Here is a 15,860-nt window from a genome sequence, read left to right as displayed (position 1 = left end):
AGCGTGACAGCAACACAAAACAGGGTACAAGCATTACTGGGCACAGACAACGGCACAAAGGGCAAGAAGGTAGAGACAAAATTGTATTGTAGCTGGATGACACACACCTTTCACACATGCCAATGCCTTTACAGTAAACCTAGGCCTCACTCCCCTCTCTACCTACTGCAGCCCTCATCCTCCACATACAACAGTCATATTCTGTTAAAGGTCCCCAAAGCAAACATCCCTGGGTCGCTCGTCTTTTCAGTTCTCTGCAGCTAGCGACTGGAACGAGCTGCTACAAACACTCAAACTGGACAGTTTTATCTCAATCTCTTCATTCAAAGACTCAATCATGAACACACTTACTGATAGTTGTGGCTGCTTTGTGTGATGTATTGTTGTCTCTACCTTCTTGCCCTTTGTGGTGGTGTCTGTGCCCAATAATGTTTGTATCATATTTTGTGCTGCTACCATGTTGTGTTGCTGCCTTGCTATGTTGTCTTAGGTCTCTTTATGTTGTGGTGTCTCTTGTTGTGATGTGTTCTGTCCTATATTTGTATTGTATTTTTAATCCACCGTCCCCGCAGGAGGCCTTTTGCCTTTTCTAGGTCGTCATTGTAAATAAGAATTTGTCCTTAACTAAGAATTTGTCCTTAAATAAACAATTTATGCATCAGATAAATATGTTCCAGTTGGAAACGGCTTGCCTGGTTCTCTGAAATGACTCTCCTGTATTGTTTTGGCAGAACCTCTGGTTCACCCCTTCCTGTCCAGCCCCCCCTCCTTCACCAAGCACGGCTCTTTGCTTATCTCCGCAGTCCGCGACAGCTTCATCTGCATCGGCAAAGACGCCCCAGGTACCTTACCTGCCCTCAAATATCTCACTGCAACTGATATTAGCATAGGCTCTATGGCAGCCATAATGGCTCTGACTATTCCAAACATGTTCAGAGCCAGCCTCGGAGTGTGTATCAGGTTCTTCCACTGCTAGGCAGCTAGTCGGGAAGAGGGCACAAATCCCCTGTAGTCCAGTTAGGAAACATGTAGGCCTAACTTCCTGCCACTATGAAAAACAACCATTTCAGACCCTCCTATACCATTCACATTGTAGGAGCCCAAATCCCACCTCTGATGTAGTGGTATACTATAATCCTCTCATAGTTACCCCGTCTAGCGTAATTTAAATGTTCTGTAGGAATGAGCAACTAAAAGAACAACCCTATTCACAGGATCAAGGTTATTGTGCTACAATGAAAATGACTTCAGCTGGCCTTCCTCCAGGAGCCGAGGCGCCAGCCTCTAGAGATGTGCGTGTTCATGCTCAGTGCTCTCGCCACAAAGGGGATAGGATAGCTCTGGCTTGACTTGCTAGCTTAGAGAGGCTCCCTCACATGGACGAGTGATTGGAAACAGTTTCTGAGAGTCACTGCGTGGGGTAAGGGGAGTTGGAAGGAAGAATTGTGTGTTTTGTGTAGAAGTGCATGCGTAGGGGTTTGAATGACGGCCACTTCATGTGGGGTGACTTGCGTGTTCTCTCTCCCCTGCAGATGCCTTGCTTGCCCTTATATGGAGGAACCTTGTCAGTTTCGTAATCACAACGATTGATGCTGGTGAGTACCAGCCAAAGTCAACCACATCACCCCCCACAGAACAGATTGCATGCTGTTAAGCAGTGGAGGGCCTGTTAGTGATTAGTTAGAGAATAAACCCCATCATGATGTAAGCCTGCAGGCTGTCCAGGAAACACTAACCTAAGTCACTCGTCTGTTAGTTTCAGCCTTGGCTAACTCCTCCTAAGTGTTTCTCAATCCTCTCCTACAGCGTCCCCAGCCGTTCTACTTCATGTATTGTAACACTGGCACAGCTAATTCAACAAATTTAAGGGTTTGGTGATAAGTTGACCAGTGAAAATGTGCTATTACTGGAATATAGGAGTGATGTAACCCCAAGCTACGTGCCCCACTCTGCTGGATGATTAACGCCGTACAGTTAAACCTCACTCCATCTTCATTCAGTCAGCTACAAATGGTCAATGTTCTGTGGCTGCTGCTCAGTTGGCTGACCCTTCCTGCCATGGGTCAGCCCTGCAGCCCCACGCAGAGTACCACAGCTGGGCCTGGGTCTTGTCTGTCAGGTGTTGGAGCTGAAAGACCCAAGCCTCCCCCACCACAGGTCCAACCCCACTGTCATCAGTTTAAGTCTGAGCGGACCTTTGGGTTTGGAACCACTGACGAGGAATGACATCTGAGGGGCCAGTCCCCAGTAATGACCATCCAAAGAAATGACAGAAATTATTTTCTATGTTTAGTTTCTACTGTTCAAAATGTGTTCGATGAGAAAATCCAAAGTCCCTCCCCTCTGACCTTTTCCGCCAATGCGTTTTGAGGTGGCTCAGAGTGTGGATGTGAGGAATTGAGGAAAGGCAACTTGAGAAAACGCCCTGGTGTCTTCAAACGTCTATCCTCCTGTCCCTTGTACCTTTGTTATGTGACAGCTGGCCATAAGAAAGAGCGCCCGGGCTCTGAGCTCCTCCCCCTGTTGCTACAGGCTCTACAGAGCATCATCTCCTCAGAGGCCCTACCTGCACACAGGGCTCTGGTAAGACCTATCTCTATGCTTCAAACAGGTCTGCTTGTCTGCTGCTAGCCTGTGTTAGTGGGTCATGTTGCATTGAGGAACTCAATGTCCTAAAATGCTCCTCTCTGTTTATTTAAGCCTGTTTAACCCTTTCCTTGTATTCTTTCCATTGTTTCTCTGTATGCAGAGTCTGCTGGAAATGACAGTGAAGGGTATCCCTCAAAGGATACTGGGATCTGCCTCTTACCAAGTGGGCAAAATGGATCTTTTGAACGTGAGTGTCTGTAGCTTCTCTCTTCCTGGTCATTGGGTTACATCATTTACATTTAAATACATACAATCTGTCCATCCAGTCGCTCCCTGCTAGTTCTGGCTCTGTCCTCTGTTGCAAATGATCAATCTGAAATAAATCGGACCCATGAAAGCTGAAATGTAGAAGGTTCATGATTTTAGTTGATACATGGCTGTAGACACTTATGATGCCATAGGGATGACAACCCTGTAACCTGCTCTATAAAGATGTATTCTCTAGGGCAGTGTAAATTAACATCCTGCACTCTTTGATATGGGGCTCTTAGGAAATGTCTGTGTTACCCAATTATTGTTCTGAATGCTGTGTGGTCCTTGGCCTGGTGTGGTTACTTGGTCTCTTCTCTTACTCCTCCATTTCTGCCCCCAGGGAACCCCAGCTCTGTTCCTGATTCTCCTGTTCTACAACAGCAGTCTGGTGGGAGGGTTCGTAGAAGATGAGAGGTCGGTTTCCCCTGAACTGAATCCTGTTCTTTTCCTCTGTCCAACCAGAAACATATGTCTCCCGAGGCTTACCACTTCCAAGTTCACTTGAAACTAAAATAATTGTTCCTTGAGTTTTTTTGCAACCAGCATTAGTCAAATCAAATGTTATTGTTCGTGGATGTTATTGCGGGTGTAGCAAAATTTACACACACGAATATTAAAAAGTTTTTAAAATATTGAATGAAGAAATATATGGACGGACAATGTCTGAGTTCTGTGTGTAGACATTATGGACAGTGTGCATAGAATATGTAGTGAATCTGAAGAATACATAAAATGGAGTATCCCAGTGTGTTCCTATGCTTGGGAATATATTTACATATTAGTCATTTAGCAGACCATCTTATCCATAATGACTCCCATTCAGTGCCTTCAGGAAGGTAGGCAAAACCCATCACACACTACATTTGTCATTTCACAGACTCGCTTATCCAGAGCGACTTACGTGAGTGCATACACTTTCATATTTGTTAATACTGGTCCCCTGTGGGAATCAAACCCACAACCCTGGTGTTGCAAGCGCCATGCTCTACCAACTGAGCCACATGGGACACTACAAAAGTATGTGGGCATCTGCTTGTCGAACATCTTCAAAACCATGGGCATTAATATGGAGATGGTCCCCCTTTTGCTGCAATAACATCCCCCACTCTTCTGGGAAGGCTTTCCACTAGATGTTGGGACATTGCTGCGGGGACTTATTCAGCTACAAGAGCAATAGTGAGGTCAGGAACTGATGTTTGGTAATTAGGCCTGGCTCGTAGTCTGCGTTCCAATTCATCCCAAAGCTGTTTGATGGGGTTGAGTTCAGGGCTCTTTGCAGACCAGTCAAGTTCTTCCACATTGATCTCGACAAACCATTTCTGTATGGACCTCGCTTTGTGCACGGGGGTGTTGTCTTGCTGAAACAGGAAAGGGCCTTCCCCAAACTGTTGCCTCAAATCTTCTAGAATCTGAAGAGGGCACGATAACACCTATTCCCCCTCAGGAGACTGAAAATATTTGGCATGGGTCCTCAGATCCTCAAAAAATTATACAGCTGCACCATCGAGAGCATGGTTGTGTCACTGCCTGGTATGACAACTGCTTGGCCTCCAACTGCAAGGCACTACAGAGGGTAGTGCGTACGGCCCAATACGTCACTGGTGCCAAGCTTCCTGCCATCCAGGACCTCCATACCAGGCGTGTCAAAGAAAGGCCTTAAAAATGGCCAAATACTCCAGCCACCCTTGTCATAGACTGTTCTCTCTGCTACCGCACGGCAAGCTGTACCGGAGCACCAAGTATAGGACCAAAAGGCTTCTTAACAGCTTCTACCCCCCCAAGCCATAAGACTGCTGAACAGCTAATCAAATGGCTACCCAGACTATTTTCATTGAACCCCCCCCCAGCCCCATTTTTATGCTGCTGCTACTGTTTTTATTATCTATGCATAGCCACTTTACCTCATCCTGCATGTACATATTACCTCAACTAACCTGTACATATTACCTAAACCACATTGACTCTATACTAATACCCCCTGTATATAGCCTCGCTACTGTTATTTTGTTGCTCTTTAATTATAAAAAATATATATATTTGTACAGTTTATTTTAGTAAATACTTTCTTTAACGTGTATTTTTGTAAACTGCATTGTTAAGGGCCTGTAAGCAAGCATTTCACTGTAAGGTCTACTACACCTGTTGTATTCGTCACGTGACAAATTAAATTTGATTTGAATGTCATTGTATGCTGTAGCATTTAAGATTTCCCATCACTGGAACTAAGGAGCCCAAACCAAGAAAAACAGCCCCAGACCATTATTCCTCCTCCACCAAACTTTACAGTTGGCACTATGCATTGGGGCAGGTAGCGTTCTCCTGGCATCTGCCAAACCCAGATTCGTCCATCAGACTGCCGATGGTGAGGCGTGATTCATCACTCCAGAGGACGCGTTTCCACTGCTCCAGAGGCCCGTGGCTTTACACCACTCCAGCCGACGCTTGGCATTGCGCATGATGATCTTAGGCTTGTGTGCTCGGCCATGAAAACCCATTTCATTAAACTCCAGACGAACCGTTCTTGTGCTGATGTTGCTTCCAGAGGCAGGTTGGAACTCGTTAGTCGGTGTTGCATCCGAGGACAGACTCTTTTTTTTACACGCTTCAGCAGTTGGTGTTCCCGTTCTGTGCGCTTGTGTGGCCTACCACTTCACAGCTGAGCCGTTGTTGCTCCAAGATGTTCCTACTTCACAATAACAGCACTTGCAGTTGACCGGGGGATGTTCTTGCAGGGCAAAGATTTGACAAACTGGGCTGTTCAGTATGTGCTTTCTACTGCCGATGGTGGTTGTGTGCTCGATTGTATACACCTGTCAGTAATGGGTGTAGCTGAAATAGCCAAATCCACTCATTTGAAGGGGTGTCCACATACACTATGTGGACAACAAAAAAAAATATCTTTTTCCTGTCCTATTTGAGTTATCTCTGCACCCCCGCAGGTTTTTCCTGTGTTTAGAGGCCCTAGTGAGCTGTGGTCTCTCTGGCCTCACGTCCCCTCTGGCATTTGGGGAGGCGGTCCTGGGGGCGGTGGGGCGCAGCGCGGGGACTCTGGGGAATAAGGAACAGCTGTGGAGGATGTGGAGTGTGGTGGTCAACCCACTGACTGTTACCATCACACAGGTATGAAGTGGACACTGTAAATACATGTCCTGTAACTGCACTGAATATGGTGCTAGTTTGTTGAGATGCAAGACCAATTTCACCAAGTGAACACAAACTACTATTATAATTATTATTATTATGTGTTTCACAAATAGAGATTTGCTATGGAGATTGGTTTTAATAAGGTTTTTCCTCCCTCCCTGACAGACCAATGAGGTGAACCAAGGGGATGCTCTGGAGCACAACTTCAGTGCTGTTCACACTGCCCTGATGTTCCCCATCACACACCTGCTGCCTGGCAACGCCCTGCCACATGTGAGTCTCAGAGATTCCGTGGATTGCCATGCTATAGGATTTTTTTTAAGTTGGCGACTGAATGAATTCAGTGCTTTGCATATTTTGATCAGTAGAGTAGTTATTTGGGATGCAGGTGGATTTGATGATGAAATATGCACTGTCCCACTGCAAGGGAACCTGGTAGCCTAGCGACTTGAGCAGGGTTTTCAGAACTCTGTCCTTGGGACCCCAAGGAGTGCATGTTTATTTTTTTTCCTCTAGCACTACACAGCTGATTCAAATGATCAATGCTTGATGTTGATTATTTGAATAAGCGGTGTACTAGGGGGGGGGGGAAACAAAACGTGCACCCCTTGGGGTCCCGAGGACCGAGTTTGGGGAAATGATCCATTTGAGCGAATGGACCAGTAACCGAAAGGTTGCTTGTTCCGATGTGCCCTTGAGTAAGGCACTTAACCCTAATTGCTCCAGGGTCTGCGTTGATAAGACCCTGGTCATGGCCCTGCTCTCCGAGGGTGTCTCGGGGAGAGTTGGAATTTGCAAAAAGCACATTTCCATTTCAAAATAGGACAAACATAAGCCCCGCCCTATTGGTCAATCTCAAACACTGATTTTGCTGCCTTTCCTCTGTAGGTGACCCAGAAGTCCATGCTGGGTACGTGGTCCAGGCTGTATAAGGTGTTTGCCTGCTGCTCTGCCCTTGTGGCCACGGCCGAGGAGAATGTCTGCTGTGAGGAGCTGTGTGGCAAAATGGCTGCCCTATTGGACAGGACGGCCCTGAGGGTGAGCGGAGAAAGCTTACTGTACAAACGCATCTAATTTACTGGGATTGTTAGCCCTTTGAATAAGAATATTCTACTGCTGCACAATAGTTTTCATTGTTCAGATTCATTGATTGTATTATGATTCTTTTCCAGGTTCCGTCAACGTTGGATGCGGTTGCTAACATCCTCCTGGTCATCGTTGAGAGTTCTGACTTCTCTCCCTACACTTCACAGTTTCAACAGAAGTTGAAATGTAAGCGATCTATAGATAGATCGATATCTCATTAAGCAGAAGCTTTTAGCCAAAGAAATCCTTTGTATGCATGAGTGGCCTTGCTTACTTTCCTGTCCCTTACAGCTCCCCACACCCCTCTGGCCTGGGTGCGTAAGAAAAGCAAAGCCCTTGGGAACCTGTCTACCTTCCAGACCCTGCTGGTCCAGGCCCTGGAGGCCTTTAATGCTGTTGAGGCTCCTGAGACTGTCCCTGAGGGTACAGGCCTGGCCCTGGTCTCCATCCTCTCTACCCTGTTCTCTAATCTGGCCCTGGCTACAGCCATCAAGGAGGCCCTGGCCTCTCTTACACTGCCCCTCACAGCCCTCTATGAGCAGCCTGGGAGGACTCCAAATGAGCAGCTGAAATCCACCTCAAGTCTTGGAGCAAAGGTGTGTTCAAATGTTTACTATTTTCTTTTTGTCCAAAAGTCTCCTTAACAGCTTAACCTGTACCCCCACACATTGACTCGGTACTGCTACCCCCTGTATATAACCTTTGTTTTTGTTACTTTCTATTTAGTAAATATTTTCTTAACTCTAATTCTTGATCTGCATTGTTGGTTAAGGGCTTGTATGTAAGTAAGCATTTTCTTCCCACCTTTATTTAACCCAGTAGGCCAGATGAAAATAAGTTCTAATTTACAACTGCGACCTGGCCGAGAGAAAGCAATGCAAAGAGTTACACATGGGATAAACAAACGTACAGTCACTTAAGTTCACTGTAAGGTCTACACCTGTTCTATTCAGTGCATGTGAAAAATAAGATTTGATTTGAAATGTTTCTCTATATAAACTACTGCACTAATATTATAGAAGTGTTGGCTATGCTTTCTTTGCCAGCTTCAGCTCTTTAACCAATCCTTTTTGTCTGGGTGGTCGTGTCCCCGTTCCTCCAGCTGGAGAAGCTCCTGGTTGATGTGTTGGGCTGTCTGCAGACATGTTCCGCCCTGGCCTATGATGATGAGCTGCTGTCCCTGCTGTCCCCCCTGCTCTGTGTTCTGTTCCTCCACCGGCGAAAGCACATCCGCTCCCTCGTCACACAGTTCTGGAACGCAACCTTCGCTAACGCTTTGGTCCTCGTCTACCCAGAAGAACTCAAGTAAGAATCTACATTTAGAAGTTTGAGACAAATAATGTTTTGTTTATATCCATTAAAAGCGTTTTAGGTCAGCATTGGGCTTGATCTAGGTCTGGACCTAAACTAATGATCAGGTTTTCATTAAGTGTTCGGCTTAATCTAGGTCTGGACTAATCATGTTTGCTCGTGCTTCTTTCTGTTTCCAGGCCAGTGTTGAGCCAGGTGAAGCAGAACACTCCTATCCTCTTACCTGGCTTTCAGTCTGTTGAAGTTCCAGATGAACTCAGTGGACAGTACTCGGTGAGTCTTTTCCCTGTTGAATAAGTCAAAATCTAAGCAGAAAGGTATACTAATCCCTGGATTATGTTCTGGGTGTGTGTGCAGAGTGAGAGCTCTCAGCTGGAGACCAAGGTGAGTGGAGTGCAGGTGACTCCTGGGGTGAAGAGAGCTTCTCTACTGGTGAGGGTTGGAGAGATGGACAGGAGCTCCAAGACATCCAAGCCTGTCTCGGTAAGGACCACTTTTATTTAGTTCTCTATTCTCCGAACCCACCAATCACATTTATTGAAGCCCTTTATAAATTGGCTGTTATCACAGTGCCAGTTTGAGCCAGATAAGATAGGGAGCTTTCATATACAGCGAGCTCCAAAGGTATTGGGTCATTGACAATTTGTTTTGTTGTTTTGACTCTGTACTCCAGCACTTCGGATTCACCTTTTAGTCACTTTTATTATAAATAAGAGAATGTTTCTAAACACTTCTAGATTAATTTGGTTTCTACTATTAGACATAATCCTGAATGAATCGTGAATAATGATTAGTGAGAAAGTTAGAGGCATAAATATCATACCCCCCTGTTATTGTAATGGTGAGAGGTTAGCATGTCTTGGGGGGTATGATATCTGTGCGTCTTAACTTTCTATCATTATTTACGATTCATTCAGGATTGGTAGCAACCACAATGTGGAAGTGTTTAGAAATATATTATTTTCTTATTTACATATTGGAGATGACTTCTATTTCCTCCCCAACAGATGAAGCTGGACTTTGGCTCTCCCAAGCCGCCTCGTAGAGAGGAACTGGAGGAGCAGGCCTCTATAGACTTTGTGTTCATCCCCCCCGAGACCAAGGAGAGAGTCCTCACCGAGCACCAGAAAGAGGTCAAGAGAACCAAAAGGTCCGTTTCAAGCAAATCAGCTATCTTTATTTAACCACAAAGTCCCTTGAATACTTTTTTATTTTTCTCAGGGAGCCTTAATTTAGACAAAATAAACCAGAAGTTATAGAAATGCTGCTTTCTTCTCACTTTCTAGTAACAAAGCTTGTGTATATGGGTTTTATTTGAAAGGGTTGACATTCCTGCCATGTACAACAACCTGGATGCTTCCCTTGATACCACGGTCTTCACCCAGTACACACAGAGTCAGGAAGAATCACTGTAAGTACTTGTTGACTGCTGCCGTTACACTGAATAAAACAAATCTATGAAGAAAGAATGATTGCTTCGTGGGGGACCCAATGTTTAAAACATGCATTTCTTTTACAGGGACACATTTCCAGCAGTTGAGCAAGTCGAAGATGTGGAGGTAAAGAGAAATTAACAACACAAGCTATTCATTGTTACATTTACCCCCCGAGGTCTGAAATGTCATTATTTGCCCCAATAAGCGGTTTTCTTTTGATTGAAAACATATGGGTGCTTTCAAAGCCAACAGGCCTTTTCTTCAAATTAAAGTGAAAATCCCCAAATACAAATGTCTTCTCCGTTCTTTTCTTCACAGGTTCCAGAAGAAAACATGGAAATGGGGGAGGACGTTGCTGACGATACCCAGGAATATATCAGTCCAACCAATGAGACAACAGAATCTGCAAAGGGAGAGAAGCCTGCAGATGAGTTACTTCCTGAGTCTGTAGACATTTCCATGGAGGAGGATGTCAATGAGGATGTTTTATTGAAGGAAGACTCTGCCGTGGAGACCAGAGAGGACACCAGCCCTGACGTCTCTGGCGGCTCTGACATGGTCTCAGGGACGCCTCAGAAAACCAACAGTCGTCGCCAGTCTTTCATCACTCTGGAGAAGTATGCTGAGGGGAAGCCTGCTAGTCCTGCCAGCGTGGTGACGTTTACAGGCCCCCTCACCAGGACGGGTAACAGCCAGGCGCAGGCGGCTTCCTCTCCGGAACCACCGGCAGGGGCCGGCCAGGCGCAGGCGGCTTCCTCTCCGGAACCACCGGCAGGGGCCGGCCAGGCGCAGGCGGCTTCCTCTCCGGAACCACTGGCAGGGGCTGACACTGACTCGCAGGAGACTGAACAAGCAAGATGTAGAAGCTCCAAGAATCAGTCTTTCAAAAATGAGGGAGAGAAACCTGAACCTTCAGAAGACAAAAAGCTATCGGAGGTTGAGAAACCAGCTGAGAAAAGAACAAGTGAAACCGACGAGGACGACGTCATCCCAGACACCCAGACTCCGGTGGAAATACTGAAGGAAGTTCTAGTTCCTGCATTTGAAGAAGTAGTAATGGGAAACAACAGTCAGAAAGAAGAGGAATCTCAAGATCTTCTGGAAGGTTCTCCCAGTTCCCAGGCCGATCTGAGCCAAGGTGAACCAAGGCGGTCCGGAAGGCGGAGGAGCAGGCCACTGAGACCAGGAGAAGATGCAGAGGAATGGGAAGAGAAAGACAAACGGAGGAAGTCTCAACCCAAAGAGGCAGAGTGTCAAATGGATTCACCAAAGACTGTGCCCTCTCCTGTCAGTCAAGCAGACGGTCAGTCACAGGGTAGAGCCAGTAGGAGAAGTAAGCTGGCTGTTGACGTGGAGGACCGTGGAATAGACAAGCTGAGAAAAATAAGTCACGAGGAGAGCGAGTTGAGCCGATCAAATTCAGAGGTGGCCATGCCTTCACCTGCTGCTGATATCAACAGCCAATCACAGAGTAGCACGGTATCAAATAGAAGGAGCAGCAAATCAGAGGATCTGGTCAAAGACGAACAAAAGAGAGGTGTTGCAGAGGAGGAGCTCAGTCAAAGTGACTCTCAAACGGACACCCCCTCTGCCTCTGATAACGATAGCCAATCACAGAGTAGATGTAGTCAGAGGAGTAAGTTGGCTGTGGAAGTGGAGGATGATTTCAGGCAGAAACTAAGGAGTATTAAGGCTCAGAAGGTGGAGGAAAAGACGAGCAAAATTGATTCACATGTAGCCAAACCATCTCAACAAGAGAGCCAGTCACAGGGTAGTGTAAGCTGGAAGAGTAAACCACTCAGTGATTTGGAGGAGGTTGACTTTGTCGATGAGGTTGACAAGCAGGATCCTACTGAGCATGAAAGTGATTCTCAGATTGCCACACCCTCTCCTGCTGATCAAACAGGAGATGGCCAATCACAGGGTAGATCTAGCAGGAGGAGTGAATTGGTCACCGAGTCAGAACAGGGTAAAGGCAAGCTGAAGAGGAGAGGCGGTACAGAGCTACTCAGCCAAATTGACTCTCAGACTACACCTTCAGCCACTCCAACAGACAGCCAGTCGCAGGGTAGAGCAAGCAGGAGAAGCAAGGTTCCCATTGAAGTGGCTGAGGTCAAAAGAAGCCTGCATTTGGCCACTGATTCAGCTGCAACACCAGAGAAGAACCAGACTCATTATCAGGTCGCTCCTTCTGCCACCAGTCCAACAGACCGCCAGCTGAGGCCCAGGGGCAGAACCAGTAAAAGAAACAAGATGTTAAAGGAGCAGGTAAAAGCCAACAACAGCCCTAACCCAACTCCTAACATGGAGACTGAGAACTCACAGGTGGTAGATACAGAATCCTCACAAGGAAGTGGAAGGACTAAAAGGCGTAATGCCTCCCAGGCCTTACTAGGCTCCAATGTGGAGAACTCTGAGTTGGATGCCTCAGAGCCCCGGGAGGATGTCCAGAAAGGCCGGAAGCCCACGTCAGCTGGAGCGGTTCCAAGCCCTCTGGCTACAGTTGGATCAGCAGAGTCAGGGGCTGACCAAGAGATCCCATTGGATAGTTCTGAAACTTCTCTAAGGTCAGACTCGCAAAACCCATCAAGTGAGGCCTTAGAAGTTGTCAAGATTCCACAGGATGTGGAGGAAGCCCTTAAAATGGTCAACTCTCTTAAACCTGAAGTGCTAGTTCCAAGTCTTCCTGTGATAACTAAGAAAGATCTGGGGCAGAGGGAGACAGACATGGGGGGTGTGGTTGAGGCAGTTGACCCCTTTGTGCCAGAGAAGGCTGAGAGTGAAAATACTAAGCTTTCTTCTCAACAGACGGATTCTTCAGTAGAACCTGATCTAGAACATATGAAAAGCCAGGATGTGTGTATGTCTCGCCGGAATAAGGAACGTGGACATAAATGGTCAAAAAGCAAAGAGAATTTCAACACAGTCTCCTCTCAGGAGAGTGACCATGATGACCTAGAGTGTGACAGGCCAACACAGATCCAAAGAAAGCTGCTCAATGACTCTGAGCAGGCCAACTCTCTCACGCCTTCCACTGAAGGAAATGCCATCTCTGAAGATGGACTAAACAAACTATGTACCCCTCCCATTGCCAATGGCCTCCCCACAGATACTTCACCTACTGAGGCAACAGAGGAGAAATTGAGTCTTCGGGTCTCTGAGTCCTCAGAGAAGGTTTTAGATGGGCTGAAGCCTGTCGCTGTCTCCAGTGAAGAGGTGACCGAGGAGCAGATGGGAGAACACGAGGAGAACAGACATCCAGAGTCTACCAATGTTCTAGAGGAGGACCAACTGGAAGATGTTGGCAGGTCTATTGGGCAAGCCCAGTGTTCCAAAGCCTTAGATGAGGAGCAACAGAAGGAGCAGTACACATCTATCAAAGAAGGACAGCCAGAGGCTGACAGCACCTCTGCTGGAACCAGAGAAACCCACACTGAGACTCAGGCGGACAACATTCAAGATATCACTCCTCTCCAAGAGAGGGCAAAAACTGACAATGTATCTGGCCTCGAGTGTGAAGAGGAGGGTGAAGAAACCCAGATGGCCAATAATGACCTAGATCTATCTCCTTTAAACTCTTTTACCCTTGTGCCCTCTGACCTTCACGAAGCCCCAGTGCCTCTACATCACCCAAGTACCTCTAAAGACATGTTGTGCCAAGACTCTCCACCCAAGCAGAAGGATGCTGTGATGGGGCTGGAGGTGGGCCATAGCCCCAGCAGTGGCAGGACCAGGGGGTTGTGGTCCCCCTTAGCTTCCCCCTCCACCTCTATCCTGAAGAAGGGACAGAAAAGACCAATAGAAGAGGAGAGTCCTTCGCCTTTCACCAAGGTAATGTGATCAGGCGTACTTAATCTATGACGATTTACAAATCATAAATAATTTATGCATATATTCTAATTATCTGTGTTCAACTGTCAGTATAAATTGAAAATGACACTCTTTCAGTTGAAGAGAATCTTTGATGTAATTTATGATGGCATTAGCAGGTTTTGAAAACAAAGTGTGATAAATGAATCCATACTTTTATTTTGCAGTCTCGGCGAGTATCATTTGCTGACCCAATTCAACACCAGGAGCTGGCAGATGACATTGACCGTCGCAGCCCTGTCGTCCGATCTAGCTCCCCAAGAAACAAAACTACCAGCAGCAGCATCCCTCAGGCGAAGGTACGTGATCCACTAGTGATGTGTAATAAATGTCATTTTAAATACTGTGCACTAAATCATTAAAGGATCAATTTGGTTAAGTGTGTGAAACTTCAACTTCTGCCAAAATCGTCAATGGGAGACAGTGATATTCTGACTTGATTTCTGTACAAGTAACTCAGTGGCCACAGATTAACTGAACTCTCCCTTGACTTTTTTTTTAGAGGTCTTTTTCATTTAGACCCTTTTATTATAACCTCCTAACGTCTGCTCTATTTGCAGTATATCACAACACCAACTAAGGGCTTACTGATCCTCAGTCCACGCAATCTCTGCAGCCCAGGTTACAAGAGCTCCAAGAAATGCCTGGTATGTAACCTCAGATACATAGGACGTTACCCAAATTATTTTCAGACTAGATCATAATCCTAAATTCAATCCTTTTCGTAAAACCTAATGGATTAGATGATTTTATTATCCACAAGGACATTCATTTTGCAGCATGCATACATTCAGTACATATAGACAAAACAGCTAATTTGGTCCATTTTTTTATTAATTTCTTTACTGTCCATGATTGTTGTGCCTGAGTGTCATTCCTACTTAGCTTCTAACTTGATGAATGTTGTTTCAGATCTCTGAGCTGGGCCAGGAGCCGAGGCCCATCCCGAAGGACTGTGTGTACCCGGCCCTGGTCCGCTGTTCTACCCCTGTGGAAGCAGTGCTGCCTCAGATCACCTCCAACATGTGGTCAGTGTAACGAGAGAACTCTGGTCCCAAAACAATGAACTGCTTGTACAATAAATCAAGTTAAACACAATGTGAGTTGCAACAAGGGAACAACAATCCAACATGGGTTCCCATACAACTAGCAGACATCCAAAGCTTTAGGTGTTTCTTTAGAATTAAAATGGGCCATCAGCCATTTGCTACATACATTTTTGGACTTATAAATGTACTGATATGTATCCAATGATTCTTGAAGAATATAACTTATAAATTCCTCATGAGCTTAGTTCAACTGTCACACTCCATGAGAACCCAAAATATAAGCTTGTTTTCTCCAATATTTATTGACAAAGTAAATGTAAACAAACACTATATAGCCTCTAAACATGGTTAAAACTGTAATGTTGATCTCATGGATGGTCAGTCCTTGCATCCATAGCTCTGTCTGTAATGTTGATCTCATGGATGGTCAGTCTTTGCATTCATAGCTCTGTCTGTAATGTTGATCTCATGGATGGTCAGTCCTTGCATCCATAGCTCTGTCTGTAATGTTGATCTCATGGATGGTCAGTCCTTGCATCCATAGCTCTGTCTGTAATGTTGATCTCATGGATGGTCAGTCCTTGCATCCATAGCTCTGTGAATTTGCGTGTTACATTTCTCCAGTCCCATCCCTCTGCTTTTTACCCAAACAACGAGTGAGGAGGGTGTGTTGCTATTCCTTCTACTGCTGATGCCTGCTTTAACATATTCTGTAATTATTTATCCTCAGGCCTCGTGGCTTTGGCCAGCTTGTGCGAGCCCGGAATATCAAAACTGTCGGAGACCTCAGTGCTCTCACACCAAGTGAAATCAAGAACCTTCCCATTCGTTCCCCAAAGATTTCTAATGTGAAGAAAGCACTTAAAATATATCACGAACAGCAGGTATTATGCCAAACTTAAAACCTGTGACTTTCTCCTACCTTCTGCAAATGCAAATGAGATTCATACTTTAGATTATACCCAAGAGATATTGCTTAAACAGTTAATGATAATTGTCATGTGCGGTTAATTCTTGTGGAGATGAGCACAGTTCAGGTGGTTTATCTGTTTGGTCTGTAATG

General features: G+C 45.8%; 1 protein-coding gene across 3 annotated transcripts in view; it reads left to right on the top strand.

Moving 5' to 3' along the window:
• Positions 1 to 15,860, top strand: part of LOC124047925 (telomere-associated protein RIF1-like) — a 30,529-nt gene that overhangs the window by 13,556 nt on the left and 1,113 nt on the right. For 2 of the 3 annotated variants that reach the window (XM_046368281.1, XM_046368275.1), the window contains exons 12-32: positions 732 to 842; positions 1,533 to 1,595; positions 2,480 to 2,583; positions 2,750 to 2,836; positions 3,242 to 3,315; positions 5,841 to 6,021; positions 6,211 to 6,318; positions 6,934 to 7,083; positions 7,218 to 7,317; positions 7,423 to 7,727; positions 8,234 to 8,436; positions 8,622 to 8,715; positions 8,800 to 8,925; positions 9,450 to 9,592; positions 9,764 to 9,853; positions 9,962 to 10,001; positions 10,197 to 13,709; positions 13,916 to 14,047; positions 14,309 to 14,395; positions 14,661 to 14,776; positions 15,528 to 15,681. In XM_046368281.1, the coding sequence (XP_046224237.1) occupies positions 732 to 842; positions 1,533 to 1,595; positions 2,480 to 2,583; positions 2,750 to 2,836; positions 3,242 to 3,315; positions 5,841 to 6,021; positions 6,211 to 6,318; positions 6,934 to 7,083; positions 7,218 to 7,317; positions 7,423 to 7,727; positions 8,234 to 8,436; positions 8,622 to 8,715; positions 8,800 to 8,925; positions 9,450 to 9,592; positions 9,764 to 9,853; positions 9,962 to 10,001; positions 10,197 to 13,709; positions 13,916 to 14,047; positions 14,309 to 14,395; positions 14,661 to 14,776; positions 15,528 to 15,681 (5,981 nt within the window). Of the gene's footprint in view, positions 1 to 731; positions 843 to 1,532; positions 1,596 to 2,479; positions 2,584 to 2,749; positions 2,837 to 3,241; positions 3,316 to 5,840; positions 6,022 to 6,210; positions 6,319 to 6,933; positions 7,084 to 7,217; positions 7,318 to 7,422; positions 7,728 to 8,233; positions 8,437 to 8,621; positions 8,716 to 8,799; positions 8,926 to 9,449; positions 9,593 to 9,763; positions 9,854 to 9,961; positions 10,002 to 10,196; positions 13,710 to 13,915; positions 14,048 to 14,308; positions 14,396 to 14,660; positions 14,848 to 15,527; positions 15,682 to 15,860 lie in introns of those variants that run through there. The other variant, XR_006841144.1, reaches the window with a different exon arrangement.

Source organism: Oncorhynchus gorbuscha, linkage group LG01 (assembly GCF_021184085.1).
Source record: "Oncorhynchus gorbuscha isolate QuinsamMale2020 ecotype Even-year linkage group LG01, OgorEven_v1.0, whole genome shotgun sequence".
NCBI lineage: Eukaryota > Metazoa > Chordata > Actinopteri > Salmoniformes > Salmonidae > Oncorhynchus > Oncorhynchus gorbuscha.
The sequence above is the reverse complement of the archived record's forward strand: the minus strand, read 5'-3'. Positions and strand labels throughout refer to the sequence as shown.